General features: G+C 46.0%; 1 protein-coding gene, 3 non-coding genes and 1 pseudogene across 4 annotated transcripts; all 5 read left to right on the top strand.

Annotated features, from left to right (window-relative positions):
- Positions 1 to 1,109: 1,109 nt before the first annotated feature.
- Positions 1,110 to 1,182, top strand: TRNAK-CUU. Its single transcript has one exon. It is a non-coding gene; the product is annotated as a tRNA-Lys (tRNA).
- Positions 1,183 to 1,629: 447 nt separating this feature from the next.
- On the top strand, positions 1,630 to 1,701 carry TRNAP-AGG. The gene has a single exon. It is a non-coding gene; the product is annotated as a tRNA-Pro (tRNA).
- A 2,282-nt stretch (positions 1,702 to 3,983) lies between these two features.
- On the top strand, positions 3,984 to 4,056 carry TRNAR-CCU. The gene has a single exon. It is a non-coding gene; the product is annotated as a tRNA-Arg (tRNA).
- A 5,090-nt stretch (positions 4,057 to 9,146) lies between these two features.
- Positions 9,147 to 9,247, top strand: LOC122472106 (annotated as a pseudogene).
- Positions 9,248 to 12,975: 3,728 nt separating this feature from the next.
- Positions 12,976 to 14,415, top strand: LOC122471161 (olfactory receptor 1F1). Its single transcript, XM_043559456.1, has one exon. The coding sequence runs from the start codon at positions 13,075 to 13,077 to the stop codon at positions 14,008 to 14,010; it is 936 nt and encodes a 311-aa protein (XP_043415391.1). The 5' UTR covers positions 12,976 to 13,074; the 3' UTR covers positions 14,011 to 14,415.
- Positions 14,416 to 20,105: the final 5,690 nt, after the last annotated feature.

Raw genomic sequence — 20,105 nt, 5'->3', positions numbered from 1 at the left:
GTAAATTCTAAAACAAAATACTAGCAAGCCAAATCTTATGACATGTAAGAAGGATAATATTCCATGGCCAAGTCAAGTTTATCCTAGGGAACGCGAAGTTTACTTGACATTAGACAAATCTGATGTATGCAACAAATTCAAGGAAAAGTACTCAATACAATCTAACTTCCATTTATGACTTTTAAAATTCTTAGGAGGGGCGGCTCAGTGGGTTAGGTGTATCACTCTTGATTTTGGCTCAGGTAAAGATCTCCTGGTTGGTGGGTTTAAATGTTGCTTGGGGCTCTACCCTGACAGTGCAGAGCCTGCTTGGGATTCTCTCTCCCCCTCTTTCTACCCTCTCCTGCTCATCCCCACCCCCCATAAATAAATATTTAAACAAATTCTTAGCAAACTAGCAAAAGGAGATAACACCCATAATTACCAAAATTATCTACAAAATACTACAGCAAACTTCATACTTGATAGTGAATCCCTGGCAATATTGTCTTTGAGGTTGGAGATAGAAGGATGCTGCCACTCTTTCTATTGAACATTTTGTTGGAGAAACTGGGCCACTCATACACTGCCGATGGGGAAGGAAAACGGTCTGGCCACGCTAGGAAACAATGTGGCAGTGTCTTTAAAAGCGAAACAGATAACCACCATATGACCTCGATTGCACCTTTGGGTATTTATTTGGGTGTTACATGTTTGTAACAGCCCCCCCCCCCAAAAAAAAAAAACAAAAACAAAAACAAAAAACCCTGGAAATAATCCAGATGTCTCTCAAGGGGTCAGTGTTTAAACTAACTGTGGTACATCCTGTCTTAGGCTTTCTCTCCGCCGCTGGCTCCGGCCCCTTCACTCAGCTGCGGGGGCTACTCCTCCTGCGCCTGACGCCAGGTCGGCCTCGGCGGGCACAGGGCCCAGGCGGGTTCCCCAGCTAGAGGCCCCGAGGACGGGAGGGAAGTCCTGGGCTGGCAGCACCCTTGCTGCAGTGGGGAATTTCTGTGGGGCCCGGGGGTCTTGGCTACTGAACGTCCCTGGTGCTCAGGTCCAATTCATTACTTTACCTGGTTCCCATCAACTTCAGATCACTTTAGCATCTAGAGTCACGACTAAGGGGCGCCCGGCTAGCTCAGTCGGTAGAGCATGAGACTCTTAATCTCAGGGTCGTGGGTTCGAGCCCCACGTTGGGCGGCTTGTTTTCTTGGTTTGGGTCATAAAACCCTGCAGGAGGAGTTTAGGAAGTCGTACGGACACCGGGGGCTGCGCCTCCACGCAACGTGTCCCACTGACCTAGAATCGAAAGACACGCAACGCTGCCCCTCCTACCGGGAGCCCCGCGCTGGCTTTTGCCCCAGGGTGCCGTCAGGGTGCTCCCGGCCGCGAGGAATGTCTGCAAAGTGACTTCAGGGAGGCGCCGGGACGCACGGACCGTCTACGTGGCCTCGGGCTCCTTACTGCGTCAGCGCTGAGGCCACCGGATTGGGGGGTGGGGGGCGTGAGGGGCCCGCTTCTGAACTCAGCCCTTCCCCGCGGGTCTGAAACCCGAAGCTCCTTCTCGCGTCACTTCCCTAGTTCCGCCTGCCCCAAACCCCGGGTCGCCACGAAGTCATAAAGAGAGCCAGAGGAAAGCGTTTCTGCGGCTCGTTGGTCTAGGGGTATGATTCTCGCTTAGGGTGCGAGAGGTCCCGGGTTCAAATCCCGGACGAGCCCTGTTTTTTGTTTGTTTGTTTTTTTTTTTGTGCAAAGCCCTCTCAGAGATTGAGGAATTGTCCCAGGACCTCAGCCACTGGGCGTGGGAACAGGACACTGCAAGAGAGAATTAAAAGAGAATCTTTGAAAGCCTACGGTCGACCCCGGGTGCTTTTTAAAAGTTTTTAGATTGGAATCCTGGGGCTCCAGACGTGCAGGCCTCCCCGGGGAGGGCGCTCCTCCCGCGGCTGCGTCAGGTTTAGTGCAAGGCCAGTAGTTGGGGGAGGGGAATCCGTGAGAGGCAACGCTCCCCACAATCATAACTTTGAGGTTCAAGCCAGCAATGCCCGGGTGGCATTCAGAGGCCCGCTGCTGAGCATCCAGGATTTCATACGCCGGCACGACTGCGGGGGCAGAGTGGGGTGCGCACTTGGGGAGGCGCTCGGGCCCTTCTCCCTTCTCCTTTCTTCCCCCACCTCCTCCCTCCATTTCCTTGTCCCTCCCCTGCCTTGGTCCCAGAGCCCACCAGGGGACCGAGTGCAGTCACGACTAGGGTCCTGTGCTGCTCTCTGAACGTCAGGCTGTGAGGTCCAGGCGATTGGAGACCCAGGTGGGGTTTGACTTTGACCCCTAAGGAGTTCCAATCCCTGAGAGCTGCTTTCCACCACGGGTGAAGGGTCCCGCTTTCTGGGCAACTGTGGGCAGATCTCAGGCCAAATCTCTTTCTTCCAGAGCCCATGCAAGCCCCCACGGCTGTCCGTCGAATCAGATTTGCTGGGGGGAGTCATCCCTGTCCCAAAGTTTTTTGTTGTTGTTGTTGGTTTGTTTTTAACCTTTATTTATTGTTTCTAAAAAATTGTTAGTAGTTTTGAGGAAATTGCTACAAAGAAAACCACCAGGAGAGACTTAGAGTTTCCAGTAACACAAATGGGCGGGATTTGGGGGGGACCAACCCACTGGCTAAAAACAACGGGAAATGCTGGATATTCAAAACAAACACACATAAAAGCGATGAAGAGCTTTCGAGAGAGTTAAAAAAAAAATTCCTGGCCACATTTACACGGATGTGGAAAACCACCGGGCTGCGTGGATCCCCAAACCTGCGGGACGCACCGAGAGCATTTGCCAATCTCCGCAAACAGGCGAGGCGAAGGCAGAGAGCAGAACTTGCTCCTGAGTTCCGCCTTGAACCTGTGGCCCCGCGAGAGGAGGATGCATGGATGACCCCTGTCCCTCCCCCACGGGCGACCAGCTGCGGCTGGACAGCGCGTTTCAGGGGGCCTCCGCCTTCTCCTGCTAAAATGCAGATGATTTTATATAAAAGGCGAGCGAGTGCGGAGACCTCTCTCACCGGAAGGGCGAGGTCCCCCTCTCCCCCGAATTTTGTTGCACAAATGATAAAGGATACATTTGGAGGTGTGGCGAAGGAGGCTCTGAGGTCCCGGAGATCTTAGGGCGATGGGGAGAGAGAATCATGAGCGGCTCCAGATTCTGCTGATTTTTTTTTTTTTTTAAATCATTGGCTACATTACAAGCCTCAGTGAATAACTGAGGGGGAGTGTTGCGAGGAAAATTGCAGGGGGTGTGTGCACGATACCCGGACCTTCGGCTCCAGGCAGCCCTAAGCGGAGGGGTTTGGTCTGGCGCTCGGTGCCAGTTCTCGCGCGCGAGCCTGGAAAGGTGAGGCCCCGGGTAGAATCTTCCGGGATGTCTCCATCCCCTGGATGTCAGCCAAGCCCGGAGGTGTGGCGCCCAGCGCGGGACCGCAGCGCAGGAGGCTCTGACTTCGGCCCGCGGGGGAGCCTCGGAGAGCCCGGAGGGTCGCCTCCTCCCTGCACGCTGTAACGGCCCCGCACCGTCTACCTCCCAGCCCTGCGCTCTGCGGGGTCATTGGTCACGCTGGGCCCGGAGAGGACCGAACACTTGTCAACGACACAGCCCGGTGGCCAGGCCCAACGCTCCACCGTCTGACCCAGCCGGAGCCCCCTACTGCACTCTGAATCCATTCATCCGAAGGAGAATCCAGTACGTTTCAGAGCGTGGGACCCCTTCTGGAGCAAATGGAAGAGCCAGACTCCGCGAGGCCTGTGGAGCAGCTGCAGGAACGCAGGCAGAGGAGGGCGCTGCGGGTGGCGACTGCGCCCCCTTGCGCGGGAGCTCCGCGGAGAGGGGGCGCTTGTTTCCAGGAGGGCGGTTCTTCCTGGAGGGTGGAATACACACTACGGACTCGGCCTGGTTTTGAGTAAAAACCCAAACCAATCACTGGATCACTTTCTAGCCACTAAGCAAGCATCTTGGCGGTTGCCCCAGTGGCCTAATGGATAAGGCACTGGCCTCCTAAGCCAGGGATTGTGGGTTCGAGTCCCACCTGGGGTAGTGGGGTGGGTCTAACCTTTACATGTTAGAGGGACGTTTTAGGTTCTAGGAACCGTATCCGAACGAGGTGAGAATCGGGGAATCAACTCCTGCTTCCAATGTTCAAACTTGCAGGGGCCTGAAAGATTCCAGTATGATGAGAGATGTGATCCTATTTCCCTAAAATGGCAACTCCCAACCCTCAGCCCTTTTTGCAGGACTGCCCAAGAAAGAAACGGTGACCACGCAGAAACACACAGGGGAGGGGAGAGAAAAGAGACTCTAGCAAAATGCAGAGTATGGAACTCAACAGGTACACAGAAAATGTGGAGAACAGACGTTGCACCTGTGATATAAATGTCAGAATTGAATGGGCGCTTGGCGAGAATTGAGGTGATGCAGGCCAGCAATGACATTGTCTTGATCTGGGTTAAGATTATGGGTGACTTTCTGCGTGGGGTTCTGTTGTTTCAATATAATTACTTCTGTGACTATAGTTCCTCCAGGGCCTCAGTGTTAGAATCTCAGTGTGAGCCCGGTGTCCCCGGAAATACCACGCCAGGCTTTTGAGCTTGCTAAGGTGCTGCATCCGGAATTGAATCTCAGACTAGCCACCTCTAGTGCTCCCCTCCCCCCTCATTTCCCTTTTCCTTTTCCTCTTTTTTTTTTTTTAAATTTTATTTTAGAGGGAGAGAGAGTGTGCCAGTGGGGCAGAGAGAGAGGGAGAGAGAGAGAGAGAGAGAGAGAGAGAGAGAGAGAGAGAGAGAGTCTTAAGCAGGCTCCATGCTCAGCGTGGTGCCCTACAAGGGGCTCAATCCCACGATCCTGGGATCAGTGACCCCAGCGGAAATCCGGAGTTGGGAACCCAAAGACTGAGCCACCCAGGCGCCACCCCCTTATCCCCTTTTAAATAATGAAAGTGAGCAGGGCTAGTATCCTAACGGGGGAGAGACAATCAATGGCCCCTGAGAAGATGACTAGTGTGTTTTGTGTTCAGGTTAAATGTGGGTGTGCTCTTTTAAGCTGCAGACCTGGAGCCTGGTGAGGAAGAAAACAAAAATGAAAAGCAGCAACTTCCTCTGATCTGGAATCCAACTCCCTTTCTTCTTCTGTCTTAAAAATTAATTTTGGGGGCTCCTGGGTGGCTCAGTCAGTTAAGCTACCAACTCTTGACCTCAGCTCAGGTCTCGATCTCAGGGTCATGAGTTCAAGCCCTGCATTGGGCTCCACACCAGGTGTGGAGCCTACTTCAACAACAACAACAACAACAACAACAACAACAACAACAAAACATTTTGCCAATTGCTGTATTACCAGTAGGGGCTTATAGTAGGTGCTCAATAAACACTTGAGTGCATGAAGACTCTCTTAGCCGAGTGGCTTTGGGTATGTTCGGGCACCTTTGGGACCTACAGCTTATGGAAGACACAAGCTCTCAGTGTGGGGACGTATTCCTGCTGGGTGGGTTTTGTTGTTGAGCCCTTGCTTCAGGATCCTGGGCCTTGGAGTCCCTGAGCCACCTGCTGACCAGGAGACCTGGGTCGAATCCTGCTGGGCCGTGTGCATGTCCACGTCCCTAGGCTTGCACACTAGGCAGCAGAGGAGGGTGAGAAAGCCGACTTGCCTCAAATACATGCCCAGTAGATGTCCTTGAATGAAACTTCTTAAGTTGGCAAGACTCAGATCTTTTGATGTGCCTAGTCCTATATCATTTAAATTAGATGTATTATACTCTCAACCTTAGCATTTTTGACACTGTGAGCCAGATCATTCTCTGTGGTAGGGGGCTCTCCTGTGCAGTGTGGAATGTTTAACAGCATTGTTGCACTTTATTTTCTAGATGCTGGTAGCACCCCCATAGTTATGACGACTAAAAATACCCCCCTATGTCCAGTGTCGTATGGTTGTGAGCCACTTGTCTAGAGAATCAAGCCCATAAAAGTTGGTGCAAACAGTTCTCATTTGAGATCAGACAGGAGAGCTAGTTTGGCACAGGGCCAGGTACAGGGCTGGCCGGAAATCAGCCTGCTGTGGCCAACCTAGAAGGCAGCTTGGTGGGGTCAGGAAATGGGCTATGTACAGGGAGCTAAACAAATAAGTTAATATATTGAGGTTAATGGGAACCAGATTTCTCAGTGATGGAAATGGGAAAAGAGAAGGCTTCCATTAATCCTATGGTGTTGTATTGGAATTGGAGGTATTAGTGATTTTATGTGATAGCTTGGTAAAGGTTGCGTCACTGGGAAAGATGGTCGTGGTAGTGAGTTTGTAAAAACAATTTTTTAAGCTTTATTTTGAGAGCGAGAGAGAGCACGCGCACAAGTGGACGAGGGGCAGAAAGAGAGAGGATCCCAAGCAGGCTCTGCGCTGTCTGAGCAGAGTCTGACATGGGGCTGGACCTCATGAACTGTGAGATCATCACCTGAGCTGAAATCAAGAGTCAGAGGCTCAAGTGACTGAGCCACCCAAATGCCTCTATGACATATTGCTTTTAACATTCCTTCATAATCATTGTATCAATCACTTATTTCACTGGGAATTAAAGAATGAAGGTTTCTTAGTTCTATCATTTTTCTGTATTTCTTTTTTATTTTTATGTGAATGTAAAATTAGACAACATAAGATAGATCGTTATTTTTTTTACATGGAATGTTTCATTTCATGTCATTTCATTTTTTTTTTTTTTTTACATCCAAGTTAGTTAGCATATAGTGCAACAGTGATTTCAGGAGTAGATTCCTTAATGCCCCTTACCCACTTAGCCCATCCCCCCTCCCACAACCCCTTCAGTAACCCTCTGTTTGTTCTCCATATTTATGAGTCTCTTCTGTTTTGTCCTCCTCCCTGTTTTTTTATATTATTTTTGCTTCTCTTCCCTTGTGTTCATCTGTATCTTAAAGTCCTCATGTGAGTGAAGTCCTATGATATTTGTCTTTCTCTGACTAATTTCACTTAGCATACTACCCTCCATTTCCATCCACGTAGTTGCAAATGGCAAGGTTTCATTCTTTTTGATTGCCGAGTAATACTCCATTATATATATATAACCCATCTTCTTTATCCATTCATCCATCGATGGGCATTGGGCTCTTTCCATACTTCGGCTGTTGTTGATAGTGCTGCTGTAAACATTGGGGTGCATGTGTCCCTTTGAAACAGCACACTTGTATCCCTTGGATAAATACCTAGTAGTGCAATTTCTGGGTTGAAGGTTCGTTCTATTTTTAAGTTTTTGAGGAACCTCCATACTGTTATCAGAGTGGCTGCTCCAGTTTGCATTCCCACCAGAAGCGCAAAAGAGATCCTCTCTCTCCGCATCCTCACCAACATCTGTTGTTGCCTGAATTGTTATTGTGAACCATTCTGACAGGTGTGAGGTGGTATCTCATTGTGGTTTTGATATGTATTTCCCTGATGATGAGCGATGTTGAGCATTTTTTCATGTGTCGGTTGGCCAGCTGGATGTCTTCTTTGGAGAAGTGTCTATTCATGCCTTTTGCCCACTTCTTCACTGGATTGTTTGTTTTTTGGGTGTTGAGTTTGAGAAGTTCTTTATAGATTTTTGGATACTAACCCTTTATCTGATATGTCGTTTGCAAATATCTTCTCCCATTCTGTTGGTTGCCTTTGAGTTTTTCTGATTGTTTCCTTTGCTGTGCAGAAGCTTTTTATCTTGATGAGGTCCCAGTAGTTCATTTTTGCTTTTGTTTCCCTTGCCTCCGGAGACGTGTTGAGTAAGAAGTTGCTGCGGCCAAGATCAAACAGGTTTTTGCTTCCTTTCTCCTTCAGGATTTTGATGGCTTCCTGTCTTACATTTAGGTCTTTCATCCATTTTGAGTTTATTTTTGTGTCTGGTGTAAGAAAGTGGTCCAGGTTCATTCTTCTGCATGTCACTGTCCAGTTTTCCCAGCATCGCTTGCTGCAAAGACTGTCTTTATTCCGCTGGATACTCTTTCCTGCTTTGTCAAAGATTAGTTGGCCATATGTTTGTGGGTTCATTTTTCTATATTTCTTAATTGGCATTATTCTGTAAAGAAGAGCTTTCCCCCCAAAATGAACCCAACATGAACTTAAGATCATTTTTAAAAGACAGAGTACATGCTAAATTCTTTCCCTTTAATTATTGATTTTCACCTCCAGTTATAGCAAATTACCTTATATTTTTCTCTTTTGTATACTATTATTACTGATTCCTAGATTTTAATATTTTAAAGTGTTGTAATTACTTATAGTTATTATTTATTTATTTGATGCCCAAATTGTTTCGAATTTGGCCAGTGGGGGGGGGGAGTCTTTTCAATATCACATCTTTATTCCTTTTTAAAGATCTCTATTTATTCACATATCTTTACTTTGAAAAATTTCAAGCCTAAAGAAAAAGAAAAATGTATGGATATATTGGTTCATTTGAAAGTCATTTGCAGTTTAGAAATGTTCTCATTGAACTTTGAGTATTTGCTTATTTACTTACATACATATAATGTCCTAAACTCACCTTATCTTATTCCTGCCCAAACTTGCAATCAGCCCTTTCTCTATGGAATCCTAATTCTTTTTAATAGGAAATGGTGTTTAGAAGCCAAGATCTAGGTGCTAGGAGTGCTCACTGATACTGGGTTATCATTAATTGCAGATTTTTTGTTTGTTTAGTTCACCTTTTAGAACAGCTTACTAATTTATCCTTTTGTCTTAAGTGTTCATTCTCCAATGCTTTGTACAACTCAGCTGTTGGAGCAAAGAGTGGATCTTAGTAACTAGATTTTTTGTTCAAGGACATTCCTTCCCATTCCCATTCTTTGTATCTGTTTGGGAAACTCCTCCCTGCCTACATTTAGTCATGATGATAATGTACATCACTGGATTCCCACATGGAATGCTTTGGGCTTAAGACCCAAGACTACCAAAACATCCTACTCTCCCATCCAGAATGATTGGTTCTGATTTGGGCATATGATCCAAGAAGAAATTATCATGGTCTCACCTGAAGTTATAAATAAACACTGGTAGGGGCACCTGACTGGCTCAGTCGATAAAGCAGGCAACTCTTGATCTTGGGTCCTTGAGTTTGAGTCCTATGTTGGGGGTAGAGTTTACTAAACAAAATCACATGCTTGCTTTGGCAGCACATATTCTAAAGTTGGAATGATACAGAGATCCACCCTTGCCCTTGCGCAAGGGTGACACACAAATTCGTGAAGCTTCCATATTTAAAAAAATTGTGAAGCCTCATTCCAAACCTCTGAACCACTCCACGGTGCCTACACTGAAAAGGGGATAAATCTTTAAAAATAATTTTAGGGGTGCTTGGGTGGCCCAGTCAGTTGAGCACCGACTTTGACTCAGGTCATGATCTTGTGACTTCAAGACCCGTATCAGGCTTGCTGCTGTCAATACAGAGCCTGCTTTGGATCCTCTGTCCCCCCCTCTCTCTCTGCTCCCATGCTCTCTCTCAAAAATAAATAAAACATTAAAAAATAATTAAAAAAATTTTTGACATGCATTTATTATTGAGAGACAGACACAGAGCGTGAGCAGGTGAGGAGCAGAGACAGGGGGAGACACAGAATCCGAAGTCGGCTCCAAGCTCTGAGCTGTCAGCACAGAGCCCGATGTGGGGCTCAAACTCACAAACCGCGAGATCATGACCTGAGCCGAAGTTGGTCGCCCAACCAACTGAGTCACCCAGGTGCCCCAAAAAGTAATTTTATTTTATTTATTTTAAAAAAATTTTTTTTAACGTTTATTTATTTTTGAGACAGAGAGAGACAGAGCATGAACGGGGGAGGGGCAGAGAGAGAGGGAGGCACAGAATCGGAAGCAGGCTCCAGGCTCTGAGCCATCAGCCCAGAGCCTGACGCGGGGCCCGAACTCACGGACCGCGAGATCGTGACCTGAGCCGAAGTCGGACACTCAACCGACTGAGCCACCCAGGCGCCCCCCCAAAAAGTAATTTTAAAAGGGGGCACCTGGGTGCCTCAGTCGGTTAAGTGTCTGACTCTTGATTTTGGCTCAGATCATGATCTCATGGCTCATGGGTTCGAGCCCCACACCAGGCTCTGGTGCTGGTGGTGCAGAGCCTGCTTGGGATTCTCTCTCTCCCTCTCTCTCAAAAATAAATAAGTAAACTTAAAAATTTTTTTAAAGAATTAAAAAAAAAAAAAAAACCATGGGTAGAGAGAAGTTCTATGTGCCCAGCGATTGCTAGTTTAGGAGGATGTGAGTTTGGAGGTACTGGTGGCCATCTTGTCTGCCACATGGAGAGACACAGTCTGTAGAACAAAGTCAAACAGAAACTAACAGAATAGAGAGATAAGAAATACATGTCCTGATGTCGTTATTTGGGTCCCTGAATCTAGCCCTGCCTGAAACTTGCAAGAAATTTGGACTTTGAAATTACATCAGCCAATAGATTCCACTTCTTAAACTGGTAGGAGTTGGTTTTCTGTCACTTGCAAACAGTGTCTTTAGTAATCCAGTGACTACTTTCCCTTCCTCCACAGATTTTTGATAATTCACATGGTGAGGTGTTTTTAGGCCAATTTTTGGAGATAGAATGTGCAGAACTTGATATCTGATAACATGTATCTTATGGAGACATGGGGATTCCTATGGCCCTGAAGTTCTTACCTTGAGTTACTGGGAACAAGTGAATGATATTTACTAACACATCATAATCAGCATGAAGAATACATTCTTTATAAATAACCTAAGTGTAAGATCACTTAGAGTAACACTGGTCTCCAGAAGACTTTTTTTAGTGATTCAACTGGCACTTCTGATTGAGGTGGATGGTTTTTTGTTGTTTTTTTTTTTTTAATTTTTTTTTCAACATTTATTTATTTTTGGGACAGAGAGAGACAGAGCATGAACAGGGGAGGGGCAGAGAGAGGGAGACACAGAATCGGAAACAGGCTCCAGGCTCTGAGCCATCAGCCCAGAGCCCGACGCGGGGCTCGAACTCACGGACCACGAGATCGTGACCTGGCTGAAGTCAGACACTTAACCGACTGCGCCACCCAGGCGCCCCGAGGTGGATGGTTTTTAAGAGTAACTCTTTAATATTATCAACTTAGGAAAGTAAATTTTACAGTGCATAAGACCAAGAGCTTTATGGGCACCTTAAAGCCAGATCTTGCCTTCAGTGCTATGTAGTGATACTTCCTGGACTCAGAAATTCTGTGTTCCTCATTGGCACCCATGTTATATTAATTTATAAATGGACTCAAAAATGGTTCATAGTCTACCTCAAATTAAATACATAATAAAAATATAGAATATAGGATAAAAAACTTGTCAGCTGACCCTGTATAAAAATGACTACTGCCATATGAAGAGAAACACAAGACGCTGTTTACAAATGATACTTATCCAGAACGCAGATGATTGAGCAGAGGACGATAGATGTAAATATCACTTAACATCTTTAGCTTCTACGTAGTGGACATGGTTCGAGCCCAGTGCATCGATGAGGTTAAGGGTCATGAGATGTTTAACTCAAATTACTTCATTTACACAACTGTACAAGGTGAATATTATTTTGTGATTCTGTGGAGGTTGATAGATTTCTCAAGATTACACAACTGGTAATGGCAGATCTGGGAATTAAGGACACAGCTGTGTGAATTCAAAGTTTATTCTCTTAATATGTAGCATCATGTATATTTCCTAACAAGGACACTACCCCAGTGGGAGTGGAGTATAAAATATAGGACCGTAAGTTTTCTCTAGTAGGAAAGTTCTTGCTGATGATTTCCCCCAAGATTGTTGCCAAGCCCTAAAGCAGTAATTACATAACTCCGACAATAGGTCTTTATTACCAGTGTTGGACCTAAAAGAGCCTGAGGAGAAAAAGGGACAATTACTTGCTCCTTTTCTCTAATGAGTCTCTTAGGGAATATGGCCCTAGTGGCCATGGTGGCTCTCGTAAAGAGCTGGCCCTCTGATTCTCTCAAACATCCTTCCTGCACCAAGGGTTGAGTCTCTGTGCTTTAGCCCTTGTTCATACAGACTTAGCCTGAAAACCCCAGTGACAAGTCCATTCCCCTCAAACCAATAATCTCTGGCCAGGTCTGGAAAAGTGAAGCAAGCCTGGGACTCCTGGTGACTGTCATAACTGCCCTTCTTTCCGGGTAAGAGTCAGATCAGTGGGGCTTTACCCATCACTGATTGTTAAGGTGGAAGCCTTTGCAGGGGCACGCCTCGCTACATCTTTCTTTTAAGTGGAGCCAAGGAAACAGTTCTGAGATCATCAATCATCCCTTCCGGTCATATATGACCATCTATGCCTTGTCTGTTTATGAGACCTGAACTGTAAGGAAAAACAATTGGCCGAGTGTCTTCCCATATGTCTGGATTATTTCCATTTCCATTTTACAAGTTAGATTAGAGGGAGCTCAGTGGATATAACCAAGAAGGACTGGCTCAGAGCTCCATAAGTTGCTCAGAAAATGTGAGCCCAGGAAGAAGCGGCAGCAATGTTACCATTCTGAGTGATTACTGATAACATCTACAGAGGAAACATATTCACAATGTGTAGCATGTCCGGATTAGAGATGATGCAACTGAAAAATGTTCTCTAAGGCAACACCACTAATGACAACAAAGACATCAATATCCTCTATTAAGGCATATGCTTACTATATTTCAGTCTCTGTGGTAACCACAGAGCGTGTGTTCTCCAGTACTATGAATATTAATGTCTCTATTAATATTTTTATATCTTGAGTGATTTATGACACTATTTAAAGATACGTGATCATGGTAGAAAACTCAAACATACAAAGAATTTCCGGACAAAACCATTGTCCCAATCTCTCAATGTCCTTCCAGAGGCATGGCCCTCATTTTGATATTGAAAGAATGCACGCACAAAAAGGCCATCAGTGGCCAAAACACACAGGGAGCAGGGTTCTAATGTCTCACCTGTGTCACTCAGTTTTTCTCCTAGGAGTCTTCTTAGTTGCACAACCTTGACCATCATTTTCAAGGCTTTTGAATTTTTCCTGCATTGTCTGCCTCTGGGCACCAGCTTCTAGCCCCATGAGAGGAGCAAACCAGTCGAGTGTCTCCGAGTTCCTCCTCCTCGGGCTCTCCAGGCAGCCCCAGCAGCAGCAGGCCCTCTTTGTGCTCTTCCTGAGCATGTACCTGGCCACGGTCCTGGGAAACCTGCTCATCCTCCTGGCCATCAGCGTGGACCCCCGCCTGCACATCCCCATGTACTTCTTCCTCAGCCACCTGTCCTTTGTGGACATCTGCTTCTCTACCACCACCGTCCCCAAGATGCTGGCCAACCACATCCTTGGGACTCAGGCCATCTCCTTCTCTGGGTGTCTCACACAGATGTATTTTGTGTTCATGTTCGTGGACATGGACAATTTCCTCCTGGCTGTGATGGCCTATGACCGCTTTGTTGCCATATGCCACCCCTTACACTACTCGACAAAGATGACCCACCAGCTCTGTGCCCTGCTGGTTGCTGGGTCATGGGTCATTGCCAACCTGAATGTCTTATTGCATACCCTGCTGATGGCTCGACTGTCGTTCTGTGCAGACAATGCCATCCCCCACTTCTTCTGTGATGTGACTCCCCTCCTGAAACTGTCCTGCTCTGACACCCACCTCAATGAGGTGATGATTCTGACTGAGGGTTCTCTGATCATGATCTCTCCATTTATTTGCATCCTGGCTTCGTATGTCCATATTACCCGCGCTGTCCTGAGAGTCCCGTCCACGAAGGGAAGATGGAAAGCCTTCTCCACCTGTGGCTCGCACCTGGCCGTGGTTTCCCTCTTCTATGGCACCATCATTGCTGTGTATTTCAACCCTTTGTCCTCACACTCTTCTGAGAAGGACACAGCAGCTACTGTGATGTATACCGTGGTGACCCCCATGCTGAACCCCTTCATCTACAGCCTGAGGAACAGGGACTTGAAGGGGGCCCTACGAAAAATGGTGGACAGGAAGACATGCTCTTAGTGATGACAGTAGAATGGACCTATCATTCCCAGCATTTTAATCTTTGCCAATTCACTGAATGTAGTAATCAAAGTGTTTGCAAGGAACTTAGAACACTCTCAGTACACAGTTATGAATGAACTCAGACTTAAGTACAACCCTGTTCCTTTAAATAGGTAATTTTATTTGTTTCTAATTATTGTATTTCATATTGCTTTGCCTAAGGACAAGTTTTTCCTTTCTGGGTGATCATGCTAAAAAGTTGCGTGTAATAATTTTTTCCCCACTTCCTTTTTTGGAAATGCTCTCAGAATAAGGCAGCGTTTTTTCAGTCTTGGATACATGATAGTATCACTTGGGGAGCTTTGACAGCATATATACAGATGTTGGGCCCTACTTTGACCAATTAAATCTTATTTTCTGGAGTGGGATCCAGGCATTGGTATTTTTTCCCCTTTTAATGTCTGCAGGAGGTTCTAGTGTAATTTTCTGAGTTGACCATCATGCTGCTTTGGAGTTACTGTATGATTGCTCATTATCAAGAGTGAGCCTTGGCGCGTCTCAGTCGGTTCAGCATCCGACTTCAGCTGGGGTCATGATCTCCACAGTTCATGGGTTGGAGCCCCATTGTTGGGTTCTCTGCTGATGGCTCAGAGCCTGAAGTCTGCTTGGGATTCTGTATGCCCCTCTCTGTCTGCCCCTCCCCCTGCTTGTGCTTCCTCTCTCTCTCTCTCTGTCTCAAAAATAGAAATAAACATTTAAAAAAAAGAGTGAGCCTAGAAACCCCAAAAGGAAATCTGATGTCTACTGAGGGTAATAACAATAGAGGTGAAAACCACTCACTGAGGTTCTCTCTGGGCTCAAGTGTTCCTGTGCTGAGACAGCCTGTCCTTTGGCTCAAGGTACATTTCTTAGCGTCACATAGAATCCAAAGAACACTTCATAATTTTTAGTGCTCTCACTAGTCTGTTTAGTCTGCTCTAACAAAAATACCATACACTGGGGTAGCTTAAACGACAAACTTTTATTTCTCAAAGATCGAGGTGTCAGCAGATTTCATGTCTGATGAAAGCCGGCTTCCTGGTTTTTTCTTTCTGTGTCCTCATGTGGTGGAAGGGGTGAGGGAGCTTTCTGGGGTCTGTTTTATGAAGGCACTCATCCCTTCATGAAGGCTCTGCAGCTCATGACCTAGTCAACTCCCAAAGGTCCCACCTCCAAATACTACACATTGGGGGGTTAGGTTTCAACATATTAATTTGGCGGGGGGGGGGGTGGGTGGGTGGGTGGGTAGAAACAATCTGTGTCAGTGTCTCATCATCCAATTTGGTTGCCTTGCCTTATGGGAGTATATTTAGCATGAGATGTTCCTTTGATTTTGGAGAAACAGATTAACATTTGCTATGTCATCTGTTCAGGGCGCCTAGTCCTTCTATCCGAGGGCCAAGCCTTCCCTGAACCTTCAAGATCCAAGTCGCTATTTCCCCTAGGAAGCCTTTGATGATTCCTCTAGGCTCAGATTCTCATTCTCTCTCCTGAGTTCCCACAGGAAACTCCTCTTTGACTTATTATGTACGTGATTCTGTGTCGTCTGTTTATTGCTGCTTCCTCTCCTTCCTCTTTGCCCTTAGGGCCCTCTAAAAATTGTGGATGTTCAGGGATCACATACAGAAACTATTCACCTTGGACACCGTAAAAATCTTGGCTCCTGACACATATTACACAAGCAAACCTTTCACATTGAATAGGTCAACAAAAAGCATGTGCCTTCTGAGAACCCAACCTGAGACATCTTTTAATAATTGTAGCAGAATGACAACAAAGGAAAAGAACACATCTACCATGTTGTGTAACAAAAGGTTAAGCACTAGGGTCTAGTCCATTTGCCACATTAGTAACCATTTATTGAAACATTTAGTATTTTTTAATTTGAAGATATAATTTTACAAAATACAGTGTTGCTATTGAGTCATTTTGCTTGATTTTTCTGTGCATGTGGCCTTGTTTAGCATTTGTTTCTTTTTAAAACTCACTACTCCATTAGCTCCTTAAAAGGCTTGTTTTCGACTGTGTCTTTTTGCCCCCTTTGCTTTGCCACCTCCTCCTTTTCTACCATCTCATAAGCATTTGTTTTCCTCTTGGGTTTTATACTTGGGTTTCTTTTCACTCTATACTCTGTCCCTGGGAAATTACATCTACTTTGTGTCTAACCACCTCTATGTTCTGGTGACTTCCGAACCCATATCGGTCTGACCTCCCCTTGACCTGTGTATCCAGTGTCCAACCTGGATGTCTTCACATCCCACATTTCCTAAGTGGAACCCATCAAGTTTCCACTGCCACCATGGGGCACCACATGTGGTTTCCACACCATGATCCATCCCACCAAGCACAGATACATTTCTCTCCTGCCTGCACTGCCTATCTCACTGAATGGTTCCCAATTAATGTTGCAACCCTCCTATGCTTTCCATAATCCCACAGGTCCAATCAGTCACTAAGTTCCTCTGCATTCTACCTCCCTATCATTCCTCAATGTTATTCCCTACCATAGTGTCCCACAGTCGGCAAAAGAGAGGTTCAGGTCCTAACTCCCAGTACCTATGAATATGACCTTATTTGGAAGTAGGGTATTGACAGATGTAATCAAGTTAAGATTTGGTCAGACAGAATTGGCGTAGGCCATGCGGCAATGACTTGGTGTCTTCCTAAGAAGAGAGAAATTTGGACATAGCCACCCACAGAGAGAACACATGTGAAGACACTTAGACACAAAGACCCTCAGGGGTGGGAAAAGTCTTCACCCTTTGCCGTGTGAAGACTGGCAATCATTGGAGTGGTACATCTACAAGCATCACTAAGGATTGTTGACACTAGGCAATCCTAAGTGATGGGACACTAAGGGTTGATGGCAGCCACTGAAGCTTGAAAAGGTGCATGGAATATATTCTCTCTCAGAGTCTCCAGAATGAACCAGCCTTGACAGCACTTTAGTTTTTGACATCTAGCCTCCATAACTGTGAGAGAATAAATTTCTGTACTAATTTATGGTACTCTGCTATGGCAGGCCTAGAAAACCATTACACCACAATCGAACTGCTTGCCTTATCCTTCCTATAGGACCGTACAACCTTCTCCTGCAGGTGTCTGCATCCTTCTGGGGTCTTCCACCATGAATATATATGGTCCTTGAATTAAGAAATGGTTCATTATTCACATTTATACACAGTGTTAGGTCCTGGGTCTGGTGCATATAAAGTGCATGTTTCATGAATAATGAGTAACAAAAGTCAGTACCCTCAGGGAATTACCTTGTGTTTTTCTTCCTATTCTCCCTGCCCTAATTAGGCAGGATTTGAGTGCAGGGACCAGGTTTTTCAAAGGTATCTGCAATGTAGGAGTTGCTCAGTAATTATTTATCCAAATAAATGATTACATGAATGAATTACTATGGGGAGGTTACTGTAGAGGATGATGAAAAAGTTTTCTAAAGGAGTTGATGGGCTTGGCTCAGCTCTCTGCCACATCACATCAGACCTTAATGAAGCCTGATATGCATGTTTTAATGTATTTCGATGGTTAATGGTTTAAAGGTGTTAATGGTTAATTGTTTACATTTAAAGTGGTTGAAAAAATATTGAAAAAGTTAAAAGTAGGTATATTAATTTTTTAAATATTTATTTTGAGAGAGAGAGAGAGTGTGGTGCACATGCACAAAAGTGGGGAAGGGGCGGGGAGAGAGAGAGGGAGACATAGGATGTGAGGTGGGCTCCATGCTGGGACACCTGGGTGGCTCAGTCAGTTAAGAGCGTGACTTTGGCACAGGTCATGATCTCACAGTTTGTGAGTTCGAGCCCCACTTCAGGCTCTGAGCTGTGCTGACAGCTCAGAAGGCTCTGAGCTGTGCTGACAGCTCAGAGCCTGGAGCCTTCTTTGGATTCTGTCTCCCTCTCTCTCTTCCCTTTCCCTGCTAGCTCGCTCTCTCTCTCTCTCTCAAAAATAAATAGACATTAAAAAATTTTTTTTACTACTAACTGAGCCAGCCAGGTGCCCCTAAACTCACATTATTTTAACCAAAATATTTTATTACACCCAAACCAGTATCTTTTACAATTTTACTTTTCTAAGGACAGAGTCCCTCCTTGACCAAACTCTAGTCAGACTTCTCCCTCTCCTTGATTGTGCTCAACTTTGACTTAGAAGACTTAAACACTAACACAGCATCTAACATCTCAAGGCCACATTCCTAGTATCACCCTAGGTACCCTTACTGCCTGCCTCGGAAAAATCAAGGCTGCCATAAGAATGAACTAGTTCAAGAAACACCTGAAGATAGTCGCTTGGATTTCACAAGGACCAACCCCGTTACCCAGCTTTTTGTAATTTCTCATTTCCTTGACTGCTCAAGCTCCCGCCATTCCCTCTCCCTACTTCCCCATTCTCCCTTTAAAATGTCTAATCACCTCTGCAGAGAATGGAATGGAGCTCAGCTCCTTCTCCTACCGTCAGTATTTACTGAATAAAATCGTTTTTCACAGCTTTAATGCCTGGCTGTGTTAATCTTTGACACTAACTTAGTAGAGGTAAACTCATCAGTAAAGCTTTCAAAACCTTTGTCTATCTCTGTTTGAACTGAGAGAAATGCCCTATTTGATAATTTCTCTTGACTAAGTGAAGGTCTTAAATTAGATTAACTGCCAGCTTACTGATCGTATCTTGAAAATTCTGATACTTTGCTAGACGATTAACTTTGCTTGGAAAAAAACAACAACACTGCATTGGTGAATTATTTACTTTGATTACTAAACTTTTTGGGTCCCTTTACATTCTGCACTTCCGCCTCCCAATCCGGGGTGTCTGGAGACTCAGGCGCGCCAAAAGCACCTCCCTAGGCCCTGCGCAGGCGCAGCGCGGGAGAGGCGGACCAGGCGGTATCACTTCCCGGAAGCGCTGTACACGCCCTCAAACGGATGCGATCAGAGGATGCGTCGCTCCCGCCCCCCGGGCTCTTGCCCAATTAGACAGGAGGGGCGGAGCCTCCGCTCTGCGCAGCCTCCGCTCTGTGCAGTCTCGGAGGGGAGTTGCGGCGTAGTCTTTCCCCGAAGTGCAGCGGGCTGGCAAGTCCAGCGTGGAGTGGGGGCTGTGCGCTGCCGTAAGTGGCTCTGACTCTTTTACCCGGAAATGGCGTGAAGAGGCACTCTGGGGTTGGTGCCTACCAAACCTGGGCAACTGGCGGGTTCCATGAGCCTTCCTCAGCCCACCTGCGCCAGTCCTTTAGGGCTGTGCGGGATCGTCTGCCCTTCCCAGTTGGGATGGGCTACAGGTGTTCACGACTCCTATCTCCTACTTCCACAGGCTGGGAGTGTGGGAGGTCAAGGTCTGACTTCGATTTTGAATATCCTTTCAAAAGGCAAGGTTGGCTGAGGAGCCAGCGGCGCACGAACGGGTGCAGGTGGCTCGGGTCCTTCTCAGAGTAAGGGCACCTCTTTCTTCGAGGACCAGGCATAGCCTGGGTGATGGCTAGAAATGCATAATCTCAGGCTGCATCCCATACTTCCTGAATCAGAATCTTCACGTTAACGACATGCCTAGGTGATTTTTGTGCACGTTACTGTTTGAGAATTGCTGCTTTAAGCTTCGCATGATTTCTGGTGTAGAAGGCAATGTTGATGAATGCGTTTGGTTCTGGGGACGGTGGCCTATACTGCAGACCTAAAGGAGAGGTTAAGGTGTGAGTCTTGTGCGTCAGACTTAGGACCTTTATGCATTCCAGGTGTCACTTGTCACTTAAGGTGGTATAATGAAAGTGATATGATACAAGTAGATAACCTATGTGAGCATAGGTATCAGGGAGTGTACAGAAGCAATCAGGAAAGGGAAACTAATATACACAATGAGGCATTAGTCAACCTGAGGTTTAAAGACCGATAGGATGTGTATTAGGAATGAATCTATTCCATCTGCTTAGCGTCCCACAAACATAGTTTCTAGGCAAGGAATTCACTTTATAATAAAAGGAGTGTGGTCACCAGTTGCCAAGATGGCCCCCAGTGATCCTGGTCTTGTGTAGTCCCTTTCCACATTGACTTGGGCTGACTTTGTGTCTTTTTTTTTTTTTT

This window comes from Prionailurus bengalensis, chromosome E3 (assembly GCF_016509475.1).
Source record: "Prionailurus bengalensis isolate Pbe53 chromosome E3, Fcat_Pben_1.1_paternal_pri, whole genome shotgun sequence".
NCBI lineage: Eukaryota > Metazoa > Chordata > Mammalia > Carnivora > Felidae > Prionailurus > Prionailurus bengalensis.
The sequence above is the reverse complement of the archived record's forward strand: the minus strand, read 5'-3'. Positions and strand labels throughout refer to the sequence as shown.